The following is an 18315-nucleotide window of genomic DNA, read 5'->3' on the forward strand; positions in this document are numbered from 1 at the left end:
TCTTAATGGACACAGGTAGCGAGTTCCATAGTTGAGCACCTATGAAGTGAAAACTGTTTTTGGTGAAGGGACCTGCATGAGGTACAATAAGAGACTCTTGACTGTTCCAGGTTCGGTTCTCAGCTGATAATGTAAAATTACAGCTCACATATGAGGGAGCAGAATTATGAATGACACTGTAAACCTGGTTTAGTTTCAGCTGCTGGACACGATATTTTACAGGTAACATTCCTACCTTGCTAAATTCTTCAATACCAATATGACTACGTTGAGGTAAGTTTAGTATGAATCTAATTATCTTATTCTGTGTAACCTGTAGCCGGGACTGGTATTTTCTACTCAGACTACTGTACCAAGAGCTTCAAGCGTAATCAAAGTGATGTTGTAACAAGGCTGAGACCAGAAGCTTCTTTGTTTCCAGATCAAAATTTCTGGCTTTTCTGTACAAAAATTTGACTTTATGTGAACACTTGGATACAATCTTATCTGTTATGGCATTCCCTGAGAGGGACTGATCTAAGGGTATTCCAAGATAGGTTACCTCTTGTTTTGACTCCAAGACATTAACCCCACATCTGACCTGTACATCACTGTGTTTCCTAAGGTTGGGTTTGGATGCGAAGACAATACTTTCCGTTTTACCGGGGTGTAAGGACAGCCTATCATCTATGAGCCAGTCCTGGACCGATGACATTTCGACACTCAGTTTCTCCTCTACTTCAACTGGGTCCCTACCTGAGACAATTAGAGCGGAGTCGTCTGCAAATAGCAGTAACTTACAGTTCACCGCACCTGGCATGTCGTTAATATAGATCAGGAACAGTAGCGGTCCTAGAATTGAACCTTGTGGTACACCACATGTTATCTCTCTGTCATCTGAGCGGGCTTCATTTACCTGTACTAGTTGATTGCGACCTGTAAGGTAGGACTTGAACCAGCCAATATTCGCCACTCCTAATGCCTGAAGTTTTTTTAATAAAATATCATGGTCCACTGTATCAAATGCCTTTTGAAGATCCAACAAGACTAAACCCGTGTTATTACCTCTGTCGCATTCCTGTTTTATCAGATCGTAAAGGTATATTAAGCTGGTGTCTGTTGAGTAATTCGTTCTAAAACCAGATTGCATACCGTATAGTAGATTACGTTCCCTGAGGTAGGTATCTAACTGATTGTATACGGTACGTTCCAAGACCTTCGAAATAATACCTAGAATTGAAACAGGCCTGTAGTTTACCTGCCTCAGTTTTTGCGTTTTTCTTGTAAAGAGGTGTTACCCGAGCCCTTTTCATTCGCTTGGGATAAATCCTGAACCAATAGACAAATTTATTATGTGGGTTATTGGGGGAGTAATAATTGAGGCTCCATCCTTAACAAACCTCGCAGGAATGTCATCTAACCCTGTAGCCTTATTGGCTACAGGGTTAAACACTTCTTTTTGAGTGGTCTTATGCAGTTTGAAACACTTTGAGGACTTGTCTTTATAATACTCCTGAACGTACCTCAGCCCAAACTTCCCAGAACCTGTAGGGAGGGATTCAACTAGTTTTGTGGCAATGGTTGTGAAAAAGGTGTTGAAGTGATTGGCTATGGTGTTCCTATCAGAGTTAAGCTCGCCGTTTATCAAGAGTCCTATCCTGTCTACTTTGTTACTAGGCTTTGTGTGAACTTCTAGGGTCTTCAGTGTTTGCCAAAGCTTCCTTGGATCGTGTTTGTTCTGGTGCACCATCTTAGTACAATAATCAGCTTTGGCTTTATCCTTCCAATAGTTCACCTGATTCCTATAGTACAGAAAGCCATTATAGTCCTCCTGATTTCCACTTTTCCTAAATCTGGCAATAAATCTGTCTCTATCTCTAATTAAACCCAGTATTTTGTTAGTCATCCATGGCTCCGTCCTCTGTTTTATTCGTATCTCTTTGAGGGGCGCTACTCTATCTATAATAGTAAGAAATGTGTACATATAATTAGACCAAGCCTTATAAACATCGGTACAATTTAGAACTGGCGACCAGTCTGTCCTACCCAGTTCATCTACTAAATGTTCTCGTGAGTAATGCTTCATGGAACGAAGCTTCACTGTGTTGTGCTTGTTGAAAATCGTCTTCCTAGCTTTCCTAGTACAATATATGAGCTTGTGGTCACTAAGACCATAATCACAAGCACCAGACTGCATTTCTTGTTACGATCGGAGACCAGGCTATGATGGACCTGGATGTGCCTGTTATTCTAGTGGGCTCGTCAATCAGTTGTGTCAGGCCATGAGATATTAGCAAGTTTCTCATTGCCTTAATAAGGTTATTATTTGTACTTGCCAGATTCGTATTAAAATCACCTAGGATAATAATTTCTTGGTCATGCATATTGACCCGATTGAAACAGGTAATTTCTAATGCGCTATAGAAGGACATCTGTTTTGGTGGTCTGTAACAGACCCCGCATAAGATGGGATGCGATTTAGGTAATAATATTTCTATCCACACAGCTTCGAGCCCATCGTTACTCATAAGGTCTGTACGGGGGTTGAATGCTAAATCGTTACATATGTAAGTACAAACCCCTCCTCCGGTACTCTTTCTATCATTACGCACAACACTATAACCCGGAATCGCAATTTCTGAGTCAGAGATGGTACTGTCTAGCCAAGTTTCGGTGACACTGATGACTGCTGCCCTGGTCCGCCGCGCAAGTAGACGGAATTTGTCTATCTTAGGTAGAAGGCTTCTGGCATTTAAGTGCACGAAGTGGAGGCCCCGCTTGTTGAAGCAGTTGAAATCACCCCTGGGTGTTGACTGGGGGGAGGCACAGCGATCGGGTGAAGGGTCAACCTCACCGTCGGACAAGGGGGCTCCTGGTAGTTCATTGAGTGTACACCCAATGCAAGTGAAGCGGAGAATGTCCTCATTCACCAAGGCAGCATTGTAGGTCTCGAGAGAAATTCCACAGCACTTGATGTGAGTCCATTTCCCACATGATTTGCAGCTGATGGCTCTGCTATTGCGACGGACTCCTTTTAGACAGCTTACACATGGGTGTTGTGGGACTCTGGTTGCAGTTGGGCCAGGACAGGGATGTATATCACCACAGTAATTATTCTTGAACTCCTAAGTTTTTGCAGATAGACCCCTATAACCATATATATTCTGAAACCTTATAACCCAAGGTACTTGGATAACTATCTTTCATATGTCTGTTTGTTTGTTTGTACATGAACTCCACCTAGGGTTTTGGAGATAGATCCCCAATACCATATATATTTTGATACCATATCACTCCAGGTACTTGGATAACTACATTTCATAAAAAAAAAAAAAAAAAAAAGTTAGGGTTAAAGTTAGGTGGGCCATGGTTAGGTTAGAGATTATTCATGAACTCCTGGGTTTTTGCAGATAGACCCCTATAACCATATATATTCTGAAACCTTATAACCTAAGGTACTTGGATTACTATCTTTCATTTGTCTGTATATTTGTTTGTTCATGAACTCTACCTAGGGTTTTGGAGATAGACCCCCCATAACCATATATATTCTGATACCCGATCGCCCAAGGTACTTGGATAACTATAAAAAAAAAAAAAAAAAAAAAAAAAAAAAAAAAAAAAAAAAAAAAAAAAAAAAAAAAAAAAAAAAAAAAAAAAAAAAAAAAAAAAAAAAAAAGTTAGGGTTAAAGGTTAACCCCTTCCACACGGTGATGCCTACATAGGCGTCATGAGGAGCAAGTGGGTACTCGAGGCTGCCATGTTGGCATCTTGATTATATTTATTGTAGTTGTTGTTGTTGTCGTTCCCTAGACTGTCTGTCCGAGCAGACCCGTCTCCCCAAGGAAGGCCACAGCCGAAACTGGGTTTTCCCACAAATCCTTTATAGAGTGTATGTTGTGTTGTTTGCGTGCATGATTGTGTATAATGCAGTCTTCCATTATGTGTTGTATGGTGTTGTACTATTTATTGTAGTTGTACCTGTGTGACCCCCATACTCTATAAACTGGCTTCATCATATTTTCTATGGTCATCAAAATTCACGGGTGAAAGAGAACGAGCATTACAGGGGTTACTTTATTCTTTATAATGCGAGTATTATGAAGCAACATTGCATGTCTGGCAGCTAATGCTGCCCGCGAGATTTTGGCCCGGAGTGAAGGGGTTAAAGTTAGGTGGGGTATGGTTAGGTTAGGGATTATTCACGAACTCGCAGCAACATGTGGGTAATTTGGCTAGTAAAATATAAAGTCATTATTGTATTACTTTTTCTCTTTTACTCTGAGTAATAATAAACATAGAAAATGTGACCAAACCAGTTCACAGAATCTGGGGCATGTATAACTGCAAAAATATATATAATCAAGATGTCAATGCCAGCATCCTTGTGTACCTACTCATGCCTCATGACACCTATGTGGTCGTTATTTTACTGAAGTGGTTAAAAAGCATCACAAGCAATAGGCATTTGGGAATAGATGCACATAGATTATATGAAGGGGTGATTATGGTGACGACACTGTATGGAGTGGAGACTTGGAATTTAATAGAGGTAGAAAGGAGAGGTTTAGATGTTTTTGAGATGAAATTTCTGAAAAGTATGGTAGGGGTTACAAGGTTGGAGAGAGTGAGAAATGAAGAAGTGAGGAGGAGAGTGGGAGTGGAAAAGGAGATGGCACATAGAGCTGATGAGAGAGTGGGATGGTTTGGACACATAAAAAGACTGTGTGAAGAAAAATGAGTAAAAGAGGTGTGGGAGGCAGAGGTGGACGAAGTTGAGGGGATGACTGAGGATAAGATGGATGGATGGGATGAAAGGGGCTTTGAGCAAAAGGGGAATGTCTGTTGAGCAATGAAGGGAGATGGCAGGAGATATGGGTGAGTGGACAATGGCTATGTATAGGTGATACTGCAATGCAAAGATGGAAAGATGTGGGGGGATGGGGGGAGTAGGGAGTGGTTATGCATAAATGATATTTTGATGCTGTCCAAAGGGATTTCTCCCCATCTTCTCTGTTTCTGCATGAAGGGATGGAGAGGTGGGGGTTGCTGGTTAGGTGAAGCAGCCTTGCTATGGATGTACTGTGTTACTGTGTTTTGCTGCATTGTTTCTGACCCAGGGGGGCAGTGGGTGGGATACAGGGATGACCCGTCATCTATGAGGAGCTCAGATGAGAGGGAGGAAAGGGTGGTGGACGGGAGTGGAATGGGTGGGAGTGGGTACATGCCTTTTGACTTAGCTACCTCCCTTATAAGGGGAAAAAGCTTTTGGTATATAGATAGGTAGGTAGATTTGTCATAACACTTTTCATTCCCCCCAGACATTTCCTTGTCTCCTTATGATAAAAGTAATAATTGTTGCCTCAAATTTCAGTGAAAGGAAACCCACAACCTCTCAGTAGCCAGCAACGATCCTCAGTGTTTCATCTTAATGCAATAAAAAACACATAATCAGTATTCATGGTATACTAATCACATGCACAAGTTTGGAGAAAACGGAGCATGAATAACTAATGAATAAAGTACAATTCAAGCATCTTAAAAGTTCAACATACTTTCCTCCCTTGCTGCCATCTGATTTTGTTATTCTCAACACATCGGACCCACTCTTGGATGACCAGACCTCGTTCATCCAACAGGGACATACACACATCTCTCAGCAAGTGACACGTGAGAGATAGATTGTTTAGACTGGAAAAGAAAGGAAAAAAAAAATACATATATATATATCATATGAAACACACACTGTATGACTGTATGTGATCAAACATGTGTTAGGGCTAAGAGTTTTGTTACAATATACTGTATAAATGTATTATCATCACCGATGACATCAAGACCTATCCAGCTGTACATCTTTAACCTCTTCAATATGATGATGCCTATGTATTTACCTAGTTGTAATATACGGGAGGGGAGCTATGCTCGTGGTGACCTGTCTTTGTATCTCTCCGCATCAAGTTTTATCTTAAAATCTTGTATAGTGTTTGCACATACTGTTTTGTTGTCTAATTTGTTCCATATATTTACTGCTCTGTGTGGGAAACTATTCCTTTTCAAGTTTTTTCTATAACTGTCCTTTTTCAGTTTTTTTCCGTGTCCTCTCGTTTTACTGTTGTACCACACTAACAAGTCGTTCCTGTCTAAAACTTCCATTCCTTTCATCATTCTGTAGTCAGCAAATCTCCTCTTTCTCTTCTTTGTTCCAGAGTTGGTAGATTCAATTTGGACAGTCTTTGCTCATATGTTAGTTCGGCAAGAGTCGGTGCTAGTTAAGTTGTCGCTCTTTGTATTCTTTCTAGTTTCTTAATATTTTTTTTGGTACTGGGTGTCCAAAGTGATGCTGCGTACTCAAATTTTGGTCTTATTAGTGTAATTAGTATTTTCTTTATCATTTCTTCATCCAAATAAGCAAATGCCACTTTGATTGATCTCAATAAATTGTAGGTTTCTCCAAATATTTTATTCATATGCTTATCTGGTTTCATGTCCTTTCCAATCATCACTCCAAGATCTTTTTCCGAGTTTGCTTTTTTTACTTTTTCTTCCCCAATTCTATAATCTTTTGATATTCTGTTTTTACTCTTTCCAAATTCCATTATACTGCATTTCTTTATATTAACCCCTTCCATACGGTGCCGCACACGTAGGCGTCATGGACTTGGATCTCGGTGGCAGCAGCCAATGCCAGCCGTACGACGTGTCGTAATAATACTCGCATCATAAAATATAGTCACCGCTTATATCGATCGTTCTCTCTTCACCCGTGAATTTTGATAACCATAGAAAATGCGATTACAAAAGAATTAGAAAGTATGTCATTATGGAGGGGCGACTACAATAAATATAATCAAGACGCCGATATGGCAGCCTCGCGAATACACTCGCTCCCCATGACACCTACGTGTGCGGCACCGTATGGAAGGGGTTAAATTTTACTTCCCACTTTTGAGTCCAATTCCAGATTGTGTCCAGATCTTGTTGCAATGAGTTGCAGTCCTCTTCCGTTTTTACCTTCTTTAGTAATTTTGCATCATCTGCAAAGAAATTCATGTACTCCACACCTTCATTCATGTCATCAATGTATACGACGAACATGATCGGGGCCAGTACTGATCCTTGTGGGACACCGCTTTTTACTTCTTCCCAGTTTGAGAATTTTTCTCTAATTACAATTCTCATTTTCCTCCCAATCAGGAAGTCTTTTATCCATTCCAATAATTTTCCTTTGATGCCACCTTTTGACTCTATCTTTTTTATTAGTTTCCTATGTGGTACCTTATCAAATGCCTTTTGCAGGTCCAGAAAAGCACAGTCCGCCCACCCATCTCTTTCTTGTATTATGTCTATTAATCTTGAGTAAAAGCAGATCAAATTTGTTGTACATGATCTCCCTTGTCTGAATCCAAATTTATTTGGGTTCAGTATAGATTTTTCTTCTTAACCCATCTGTTTTTGACAACTCTTTCACAAATTTTTGCTATTGTGCTTGTTAGTGAGACCAGTCTGTAGTTAGATGGATCTTCCTTATCACCTCCCTTATAAATTGGTACAATGTTTGCCTTCTTCCAGTCTAATGGCACTTTTCCTTCTGTGAGAATTTAATTATATTATATATTTTGTCAGTTAATTCTTCCATACATTCTTTCAGTATCCAGTTTGCAATTCCGTCTGGGCCATGTGATTTTCTGACATCAAGGGTTTTAATTTGGTCACTGATTTCTTTTTGTGTTGATTATTTCTTTCATTGCTGGGGATAATTCTCTCTCTTTTTCTACACAGTTAGGTGAGTTTTCTATTGTGAATACTGATCTGAAGTGGCTGTTCATAATTTCAGCCATTTCCAGTTCTTCTGTATATTCCTTTTTGTCTTGGCGCAGTTTTTCTATTTCTTGTTTGTTTTTCAGTTTTCCATTTACATACTTGTAAAATAGTTTGGGCTCTTCCTTACATTTATCTACTATCTTTTTTTCGTAGCTTCTCTTTTCATCTCTGCATATTTTTACATATTCGTTTCTTAGTTTGATGTACATTTGCCATTTGCTTGGTTTCATGATGTGTAAGTGGGTATACAAGGATGCCAGCATCTGCGTCTTGATTATATTTATTTTGTAGTTGTAGCTGAGTGACCCCTGAATTCTGTGAACAGGTTGGATCACATTTTCTGAGTTTATTATTACTCAGAGTGATAGAGAACAAGTAATGCAGCAGTGAGTTTATATTTCATAATGTAAATAGTGTGATGCATTGTACATTAGGCACCTGATGCTGTGCATGAGAATTTGACTCATATTGAAGAGGTTAAAGATAATTTAATCTCTGAAGATCAAATTTCATATGGAAAATATTAATAAATACTATAACAGAAAAAATGAAAATATATACACATATGTATATACATTTTATATATATATATATATATATATACTGTATATATATATATATATATATATATACTGTATATATATATATATATATATATATATATATAATACACACATGTATACACGCACACACATATATATATGTATACTAATATATATATTAAATATACACACACACACATGTATACATATATACACACACACACACACACATATATATATATATATATATTATATATATATATATATATATATATATATATATATATATATATATATATATATATATATATATACCCATATATCTATGTATGTATATTTTGATGTGGCAACAAATTACCTGAATCCATCAAGGAATCGTGCAATGTGCTGTAGAGTTTCAATTGGGAGTAAAGTGATATGTGCACTTGAAGCAAAATATTGCATATCCTTTTCAGCCTGCTCCTCAGGAATGGACCTCATACTAGCCTTTATGGGCTGAAGTCGAAGACTGCCCAATCCATGCAGTGTCCTATCCACACTTGGAGACCTGGACCGCCATTCACCTTTGGGGGTGCAATTATTGAATAGTACAAGGTGGAGGGGATATAAGCAAATACTCTTGAAAATTGTCTGTTGTGGAAACTTTCATTAGTAATACAATTAAAAATTTTGTTTTATGTGGTGATACTTTGTGGAAATTTGGGACAACAATGGTATTCAGAATATTCTGTGATCATCAACATGCACACCAATTTAGCATGACAAATGCAATGTCTTACACGATATGTCATATTTCTATATCAATGAGAGAAATGAAGTGAATGACAAAGATGGGTGAATTACTTAGAGAGCAGAAAACTGTAATAGGTTCTACTGATTGCCTATAACCATGTTCCATATTCAAACTTCCCTTTTATTTTCATATCATTGGTCAGTCAGTCCTTTACTCTAGGTCATTCTTGCTGGAGACCCACTGTCATATAATTGGTTAATGATAAAAAGACAATTCGAAATATTGTTTGTGACAAAAAGTAAAGTAATCTACCCTGGCTTCATAAATTCTGCTGCCAAATAAACAGTTTATATTAGCAAAGAATTTTATAGAAATAAGAAATATATAGAATGAAAAACAAAAACACAAATTCTAAATTACTGGAAGACACAATGAATGTACTAAATGAGTTACTGAAAGAGGGTGGTAACATAGTAATTATGGGTAATTTTAATGCAAAGGATATACAGTAATCTGGGAAGAAAGGATAGTAAAAGGGGGAGAAGAAATTTGGAGCAACATTCTGCTGGATATGACCATCGAATATACCTTAAGGGGGATCAGACGGTCTGATAGAAAATTATGAATAATTTTTTTTTTTTTTTTATATCAATTTGATATTTTTACAGTATAATCAAATTATCATTTTCCATATTCCATGAGCATTTGAATGATGTATGTCCATTTCTTCATCTGTCAGTCTGTATGATGTCATTGATTAACGTCACAAATGTTTTCCGATCTTAATACTTTACCTAGACTAACCTGCTTTTGCATGTTAAATCTCAAATACCATACAGTGTGTAATTTCGTTTTTTCCTAAAATCTTAATACATACATATACCAAGGCTTTTTTCCCCTTACAAGGGAGGTAGCCAAAAAGAAAAAGGTATAAAATCATTCCCACCCAATCCATCCCTAAATACACTTCACTCCCCTCCACCCTCCCTCTTATCTTAGCACCTCCTGGTTGACGGATCATCCCTGCACCTTGTCCACTGGCCTGGGTCAGAGGCAGTGTCGCAAGTCACAGCACATCCACAGCAAGGACGCTTCATTAAATTGGGGACCCCCCCTCTCTGTCCCCCATGCATAAAAGGAGAAGACGGGGAGAAATCCCTTTGGGCTGCATCAAATTTTACTCACACATACTACCTCACCCAACCATCCCCCCGCCCATTCCACCTCATGCATCACAGCATCATCCATATACAACCATTCTCCATTCACCCCTGTCTTCTGTCCTCTCCCGTCCTTCCTCAACAGACATTCCTCTCTTCCTCAAAGCTCCCTTCACCCCATCCATCCATCTCATCCTAGGACATCCCCTCATGTTCACTCCCTTCACATCTGCCTTCCATACCTCTTTTACTAGTCTTTCTTCACTTATTCTTTCCATGTGTCCAAACCATCCTAATACTCTTTCATCAATCCTATCTCCCAGCTCCCTTTCCACCCCTGTTCTCCTCTTCACCTCCTCATTTCTCACTCTATCTAGCCTAGTAACCCCTATCATACTTCTCAGACACCTCATCTCAAACACATTCAAACTCCTCTCTTCCTCTCTTATGTTCCATGTTTCTGCCCCATACAGTGCTGTTGGCACAATCACTCCTTCATACAGTCTCCTCTTAGCATCCATTCCCAAATGTCTATTCCTCATTACACTTTTTAATCCACCAAGGCATTTACTCGCTTCTCTCAATCTACATTCTATCTCCTCCTCCACTCCAACTTTTCCTGCCACATTTGCACCCAAGTATCTAAAACTATCCACTTCCTCCAGTCGCTCTCCCTTAATGCTCACTTCCAGTCTGCTGCCACTTTCACCCCTTGTACATCTCATCACCTTACTTTAACCCACATTTATCTTCAGCTTTCTTCTTTCACACACTCTCCCAAACTCTGTCACCAACTTCCTCAATACCTCTTCCGATCTTGCCACAAGTGCAGTGTCGTCTGCAAACAACAACTGGCTCACCTCCCACTTTTCTCCATTTTCTTTAACCATCTCCAATCCCTGACCCACCACCCTTGCATTTACCTCTCGCACCACCCCATCCATGTACAAGTTGAACAGCCAGGGCAATATAACGCATCCCTGATGAAGTACCACCTTTACCTCGAACCACTCACTCTCTCCATTTCTTATCCTGACACATGCTCTACTACTCTCGTAAAAACTCTTGACAGCTCCTAGATGCTTTCCTCCTATCCGGTATATCCGCAAAACCTCTCATAGTGCCTTCCTGTCTACCCTGTTTTAAGCCTTTTCCAGATCCATAAAAGCCAAAAAAAAAAACATCCTTCCCCTTTCCTATAGCTTTCTCACATATCTGTATTATCACAAAAATCTGATCTACACAACCTCTACCCGTCCTAAATCCACACTGTTCCTCACCAATTACTCCCTCTGTTCCTCTCCTAATCCTCTCAATCAAGACCTTCCCATAAGCCTTCCCAACTACACTTAACAAGCTAATCCCTCTGAAACTACTACACCCACACTTGTCCCCTTTTCCCTTGTAAAGTGGAACTATACAGGCACTCCTCCAGTCCTCTGGCACTCTACTCTCTCTCCAGCAAACATTAAATAACCTCACCAGCCAGTCCACCATCACTGTACCTCCTTTTTTTTTTTAGACATTCTGCATGGCATCCATCCAGACCAGGTGCCTTACCTGCTTTCATCATCTTAACAACTGCCTTCACTTCATCCTTCCTTATTTCTCTTCCATTTTCCTCACTCATCACGGTCATTTTCTTGGCATTTCCCACTGCAGCTATCTTTCCCTCCCTATCCTCCTTCACATTAAGCAACTCCCTAAAATATTCTGCCCATCTTCCTCTTACTGCCTTCTCTTCCATTATTATCTCTCCATCTGCACCTTTTACCTTTTCTTCTCTATTTGATTCGCCTCCTCTTCCTCTCTAAGGGGAGAGGGTGGGGGAATATCAGATCATTTTTTGGTGGTGGGTAAGTTGAGAGTGGAGGATAGATGGAGAAAGAGGAAAAGGACAAAAGGTAGGGAGGGGCTTAGAGTGAACTCTTTAAATGAAAAGGAAAAGGAGAGGGAGTACAAGAAGAAGCTGAGAGAGGAGTGGGAGGGAGTAAAGGATAGAGTAGAAGTAGGAGTGGAGGAGGAATGGGATGGTTCAAGGAGGGAGTCAAAAAATGTGCAAAGATGGTGTGTGGAAGAAGAAGGACAGGAGGAAATAGAAGGAAGGGTAGTGAATGGTGGGATGAGGAAACAAAGAATGTTGTAGAAGAAAAGAAACGAGCTTTCACAGATTGGTTACAAAATAGGACGAGGGAGTCATATGAGAGGTACAAAGAAAAGAAAAGAGAAGTAAAGCAAAAGGTAAAGGAGGCAAAGAGGAGAGCAGATGTGAAATGGGGTAAGAGTATGACAGAAAATTTAGAAAGTAATAAAAAGATGATTTGGAGAGAAAAAATCTTAATAGATCAAGATATACATAGGTCATAAAATGCATGACTTGTGACGTCACACTGATAGCGTTTTTTCCAATAAAATTCCCTCTAGAGATATTATTTATAATTTTAATCATTTATCAAAACTTACATGAGAAAGGCACAACATTTATGTGATAGCATGGTAAGTTTGAAGAAAATTTGATTATTTTTCGAAATTTTACAAATATTTGATACTGAAAAATCTTTGTTTTGAATAATCACGCTTCAAAGTTTTCAGTAAGATGTCTGAACTTTTTTGTACAGCACACTTTGGTTTTGTATGTCATGACTGAAATTATTTTCTAATATAACATTCTAAAAAATTCTATATATAAATTATACTCAAAGTATTTGCTTATAATGATATTTCAATTAGAAATAATCCTTTTTTACTTATTTTAGTATCTGTTGCATGTTGCAATGGTGAGTTTTTTTTTCTCTCTCTCTCTCCTTTTCTGTGCCTTTATCAGCTTTTATGAGTAAAAGCCTCACTGCTGGGGTGCCATCACAGTGTCAAATCACTGATAAGGGTTATTTCATAATCAGCAATGGGCACCTTATCACCAAACAAGTGAGTGCCACCCATTGCAAAAAATTCATTTCATCAAAAAGCACAAATTTTTGCCCAAGTCTGTATGACAACTAAGAGAAAAAGATGCCAAAGGCCATTAGATTTTCACACACAAAACAAAGGGAAATATCAAGAAAAAGACACGCCGAAAAGAGCTGCATTTTGCCACGTGTAGGGTTCATTCTTGCAGGTGGCTAATATGCCCATTGTCCCTTTAAACCTACTAAAAAAAAAAAAAAAAAAAAAAAAAAAAAAAAAAAAAAAAAAAAAAAAAAAAAAAAAACAAAAAAAAAACAGTGTTTAAGAAAAAAAAAAAAAAAAAAAAAAAAAATCCAGAGCATCAGATCCCCCTTAACACAATGGGTTAAGGAAAATACTAGATATAGAAACAATGAGGAACCGTCAAAACTACAGACGCTCCTCTACTTATGTTCATTCGTTTTACGTTTTTTCGATTTTACGTTTGAACTGACTGTAAAAAAAAAAAAAAAAAAATTTTTTGAGTGAATTTTTTAGTTTAGCGCGCTCTCTGTAGTTCAAACGATACTTACGCATGACGCTGCATCCATTGTTTACATGGCACAATCGACAGACTGAACGTGCCTTGTCTCCTCCTCCTCCTCTCCTCCCCCTCCTCCTCCACCATCTCAATTTATGTTGCTTGAATTTAATTCATATGAAATTAATGTTATTATTTTACAATGTTATGTGTATAATTAATGATTTAGGGGTGTTTTATAAGATACGGTAATAGAATTTACGGATGTATAGTACAGTAACAACTTACGTTAATTTTCAACTTACGTTTGGCCGTTTGGAACATAACTAAAACATAAGTTGAGGAGCGTCTGTATACTTAATATTAACTTCTGAACCAGATATCGTGAACAAAATGGAGTATAAAACACCAACTGAAAAGTGACCATATACTAATAGAGTTTGAATTAAAAGAACAAAACAATATAAGAAGAAATTATAAACATAGAGAAGGAAGATTAATGTACAACAAAACGGATTTTGTAAAACTAAGAAAAAAATTCCAGAACACAAACTGGGATAAATTCTCCAAAAAGGAAACAAAGATGGAAGACAAATGGAACATATTCAAAGAAAAGTACAATGAAGGAATTGATAAATATGTACCAAAGAAAAAGCAAAAAGAGATTTATATAAAGTGTTGGTACAACCCAGTGAGGCTAAAGACAGAAGAGACAAAGCCTGGAAAAGATGGAAAAAGAGACAAAAAAACATCCAAATGGCAAACATATATAAAACTCAGGAACGAATGTGATATGCAAGAAATAAAAAATAAACTATGAAAAAGATATTATAGATAAATGTAAGGATCAACCTAAACTTTTACAGATATGTAAATGATAAATTAAAAGACAAACACGAAATTGTAAAACTGCATGAAGGAGATAAAGAATATATAGACGACACAAAAATGGCAGAAGTAAAGATCAGACATTTCAGGTCTGTTTTTACAATTGAGAGCTCACAAATTTGGGAAGATAGACAATAAGAAAGACCTCCTAAATGAAAGAAAATCGACTAAAACACATGAATCTGTTTTCCCTAAAAAAGCGCAGACTCAGAGGTGACTTGATACAGGTCTTTAAGATTTTAAAGGGAAATGACAACATCTAAAGTGACAAAATTTTCACATTGAATGAGAAACAATGGTCTCAAACTGTCTGGAGATGGCCAGGGGTGGTTGCCGCTGATTGGCCCCCAACTCTTGGGGTTGGGGGGTGGTCCCACGACGTAGACGTTGCAGCTCCAAACAACAAGCACGCAAACAACACAACATACACTCTATAAAGGATTTGTGGGAAAACCCAGTTTCGGCTGTGGCCTTCCTTGGGGAGACGGGACTGCTCGGACAGACAGTCTAGGGAACGACAACAACAACTGTCTGGAGATAGATTCAATTTGGAAGTAGGTAGAAACAACTTTGCCAACCGTGTAGTAAATGAATGGAATAAACTTCCTGCACAGGTAGTGCAATGTAGTTCAGTTCGAAGCTTTAAGAATCATTTAGATAAATACCTAAGTAAGATGCTGTAATGATTATAATTTATCTTATATTATTTGTTTTTGTTTTGTTATCATTTGTCTGTCTGATTTTCATTTTTTATTAGTTATATGAAAATTTATTATTATTTACTATTTACCTGTTTGTTTATTATTTAACTATACCTATGCATTTATTTATGTATTTTATTTGTTATTTACATTATTATAGTTTTTATTTATTGTTTTATTATTATGATTTTTTTTTCGCATCCGACCTAGATATGGATCAAAAGGTCTCCTGTCGGCATGCTCCGCCTTTGTAATCCTTTGTAAGAAAGGTAACACAGAAAAAAATAAGAGGTAAAATAAAAAATCTAGATGATAGGAAATCGCATGGACCGAATGGAATTGCAAATTGGATACTGAAAGAGTGTATAGACGAACTGACGGACAAATTATACAAGATAATAGACTTTTCACTCAAAGAGGGAAAGGTACCACAAGATTGGAAAGATGCAAACACAGTACCAATATATAAAGGAGGAAACAAAGAAGATCCTACAAACTTCAGACTGGCATCCCTTACAAGCATAGAAGCAAAAATATGTGAAAAAGTTATCAGAAACAAATGGATCAAACACTTGGAAGAGAATAAAATATTAAACCCTAAACAATTTGGCTTTAGACGTGGAAGATTGTGTACCACAAACTTAATATGCTTTTACTCAAGATTGAGATAATACAAGAAAGAGATGGCTGGGCAGATTATCCCTTCCTGGACTTGCAGAAGGCTTTTGACAAAGTACAACATAAAAAGTTAATAAGAAAAATTGAAATAATAGGAGAAATACAAGGTAAGCTACTGGAATGGATGAAGGATTTCTTAAGTGGGAGAAAAATGTGTGGTACTTAGAGACAAAAATTTGAACTGGGAAGATGTGATAAGTGGCGTCTTGCAAGGCTCTGTATTGGCTCCTTTAATGTTTGCCATATATATATAAATGATATGGATGAGGGAGTGAAGTGTTACATGAACTTCTTTGCTGACAATGCCAAATTACTCAAGAGAGTAAGCACAGAAGAAGATTGCAGATCACTACAAGAAGACCTGAACAAAATATGGGAGTGTAGTATAATGGAATTTGGAAAAAGAAAAAATAGAATATCGGGTCAATATAAAATTGGTAACAAGGAAGTCAAAAAAGTTGACTCAGAAAGGGACCTGGGAGTGATTATCTCAAGTGACTTGACACCTGATAAACATGACTTTTAACTTATTAAGATCAATGAAAGTGGCCTTCGACTACATGGATGAAGAAATGGTAAAGAAAATAGGGGTTGCACTAATAAGACCTAAACTAGAATATGCTGCAACACTATGGGCACCTAGCAAAAAAAAAAAAAAAAAAAAAAAAAAAAAAAAAAAAAAAAAAAAAAAAAAAAAAAAAAAAAAAAAAAAAAAAAAAAAAAAAAAAAAAATAGAAAGAATTCAAAGAGCAGCGACAAAAATGGCACCTACACTATCAAATTTGACATACGAACAAAGATTGAAGAAATTACATCCATCAATACTGGAACAAAGAAGAGAAAGAGGTGATCTGTTGACCATTTACAGAATTATGAAAGGGATGGAAATTCTTGATAGAGATGAATTATTAAAATGGGACTGAAGAGAGACAAGAGGACACAAAAAGAAGCTAAAGGACAGTTACAGAAGAGATTTGAAAAAGAATAACTTCCCACATAGAGTGATTGATGTCTGGAACAAAATAAATGGAGAAACAGTGAGTGCTAGAACTATACAAGATTTTAAAAATAAACTGGATGCAGAGAGATATGAAAACGGGTCACTACAAGCATAGCTCTCGTCCCGTAAAATACAACTAGGTAAATACACATACTGTATATATACAGCATGTTCGGGATAAATTTGATTATTTTTTGATCTGTCATTTCAGAACCATTTGAAGGATCTAACAGCAGTAAAGTGCAACAGATAGCTGATTCTGTGTACTATTGGTGGGTGTGAGAGCTAGAGCATGGATGACTGGAAAGCACTGGAATATTGGAAGAGAGTGACCTGCATCATGAAGATTTGTGCCGGATTAAAAAATTCGGAAAACTTAGCTGCAGCTCAGTGCTCCTTGAATACTGTGAAGGCCATGAGATGTGAGATGGAGAATTGCAACGGAGATGTGGAAGCAGTGGCTAGTAGGAAAGATCATAGCAGGCATTCTGACTCTATCTGCACAACAAAATTTGTTGAGAAACTGCAAGAAAAGGTGCAGCAAGATCCAGGCAAGGCAATGTGAACCTTGGTGAGAGAGATGGGTGTTGGAGTGGCGACTATGAAGAAAACACTGAATGAGGATCTTCACTATTCCTCATACAATAGGAGCGAGGGCCAACTACTCACCTCCGAGGCCCAAGAGAACTGCCTTACAAAAGCCAAAAATCTCCTCAACTGTTGTAATTGTCTTCAAATTCGAGAACGTTAGAGAACTTACCTGGTAGAGTTCTCTAACTTTCGTCGGAACTAGAAGTGTATTCTTGAGGCTTCGATCGAACTGTAGAATTCCCTTGCCGAGGTTTATTTGTTGCGTCTGGTACCAGAGCTGAAGCTTGTCTGACGTTCAGTTAACCAAACATAGTCTCGTTCAGCTGGGATTATTACGAGCTTGTAAAACGGCTTCGAAACCACGGGACAACTAATACTTTAAGTAAGTTCTCAAAGTTCCCGATTTGTTAATCAAAATTACAACATAGGTTTAATAAATAAAGAGGGAGGGGAGTTTAATAATATATTAATTAAAATTACGATAGTGTGGTATGAAGTTACAGGAAAGGTTCCTGATTCGAAATTAAACAAGCTTTCGGGAAATTGCCATAGCTCAAGGTAAACAATGCAATTCCTGTAACAACAATTACCACACAACAAGGTCAAACACTTAGCCGAGCCAGGGATGCTCTGGTTCTTTTCAGATGAGAAGAACTTCTGTCAGGACCAGTTGCACAATGTGCAGAACAGGTGGCTAGCCTACAGTCCACATGAAGTCCCGTGCTTCATGAAGACCAAGTTCTCTCAAACTGTGATGGTTTTTGGGTGTGTTTCCATTGAAAGCCATCATGCCAC

The 18315-nt window shown here is 37.8% G+C and overlaps 1 protein-coding gene across 7 annotated transcripts in view; it reads right to left on the reverse strand.

Moving 5' to 3' along the window:
- The window catches only part of LOC143018655 (F-box only protein 30-like), a 142104-nt gene that overhangs the window by 22172 nt on the left and 101617 nt on the right, over nucleotides 1-18315 (reverse strand). For all 7 annotated transcript variants that reach the window (XM_076174240.1, XM_076174242.1, XM_076174239.1 and 4 more), the window contains exons 9-10: nucleotides 8704-8908; nucleotides 5535-5670 (exon numbers count right to left, since the gene is read on the reverse strand). In XM_076174240.1, the coding sequence (XP_076030355.1) occupies nucleotides 5535-5670; nucleotides 8704-8908 (341 nt within the window). The remainder of the gene's footprint in view (nucleotides 1-5534; nucleotides 5671-8703; nucleotides 8909-18315) is intronic.

This window comes from Oratosquilla oratoria, chromosome 35 (genome assembly GCF_046742065.1).
Source record: "Oratosquilla oratoria isolate Oo_2021 chromosome 35, ASM4674206v1, whole genome shotgun sequence".
Lineage (NCBI taxonomy): Eukaryota > Metazoa > Arthropoda > Malacostraca > Stomatopoda > Squillidae > Oratosquilla > Oratosquilla oratoria.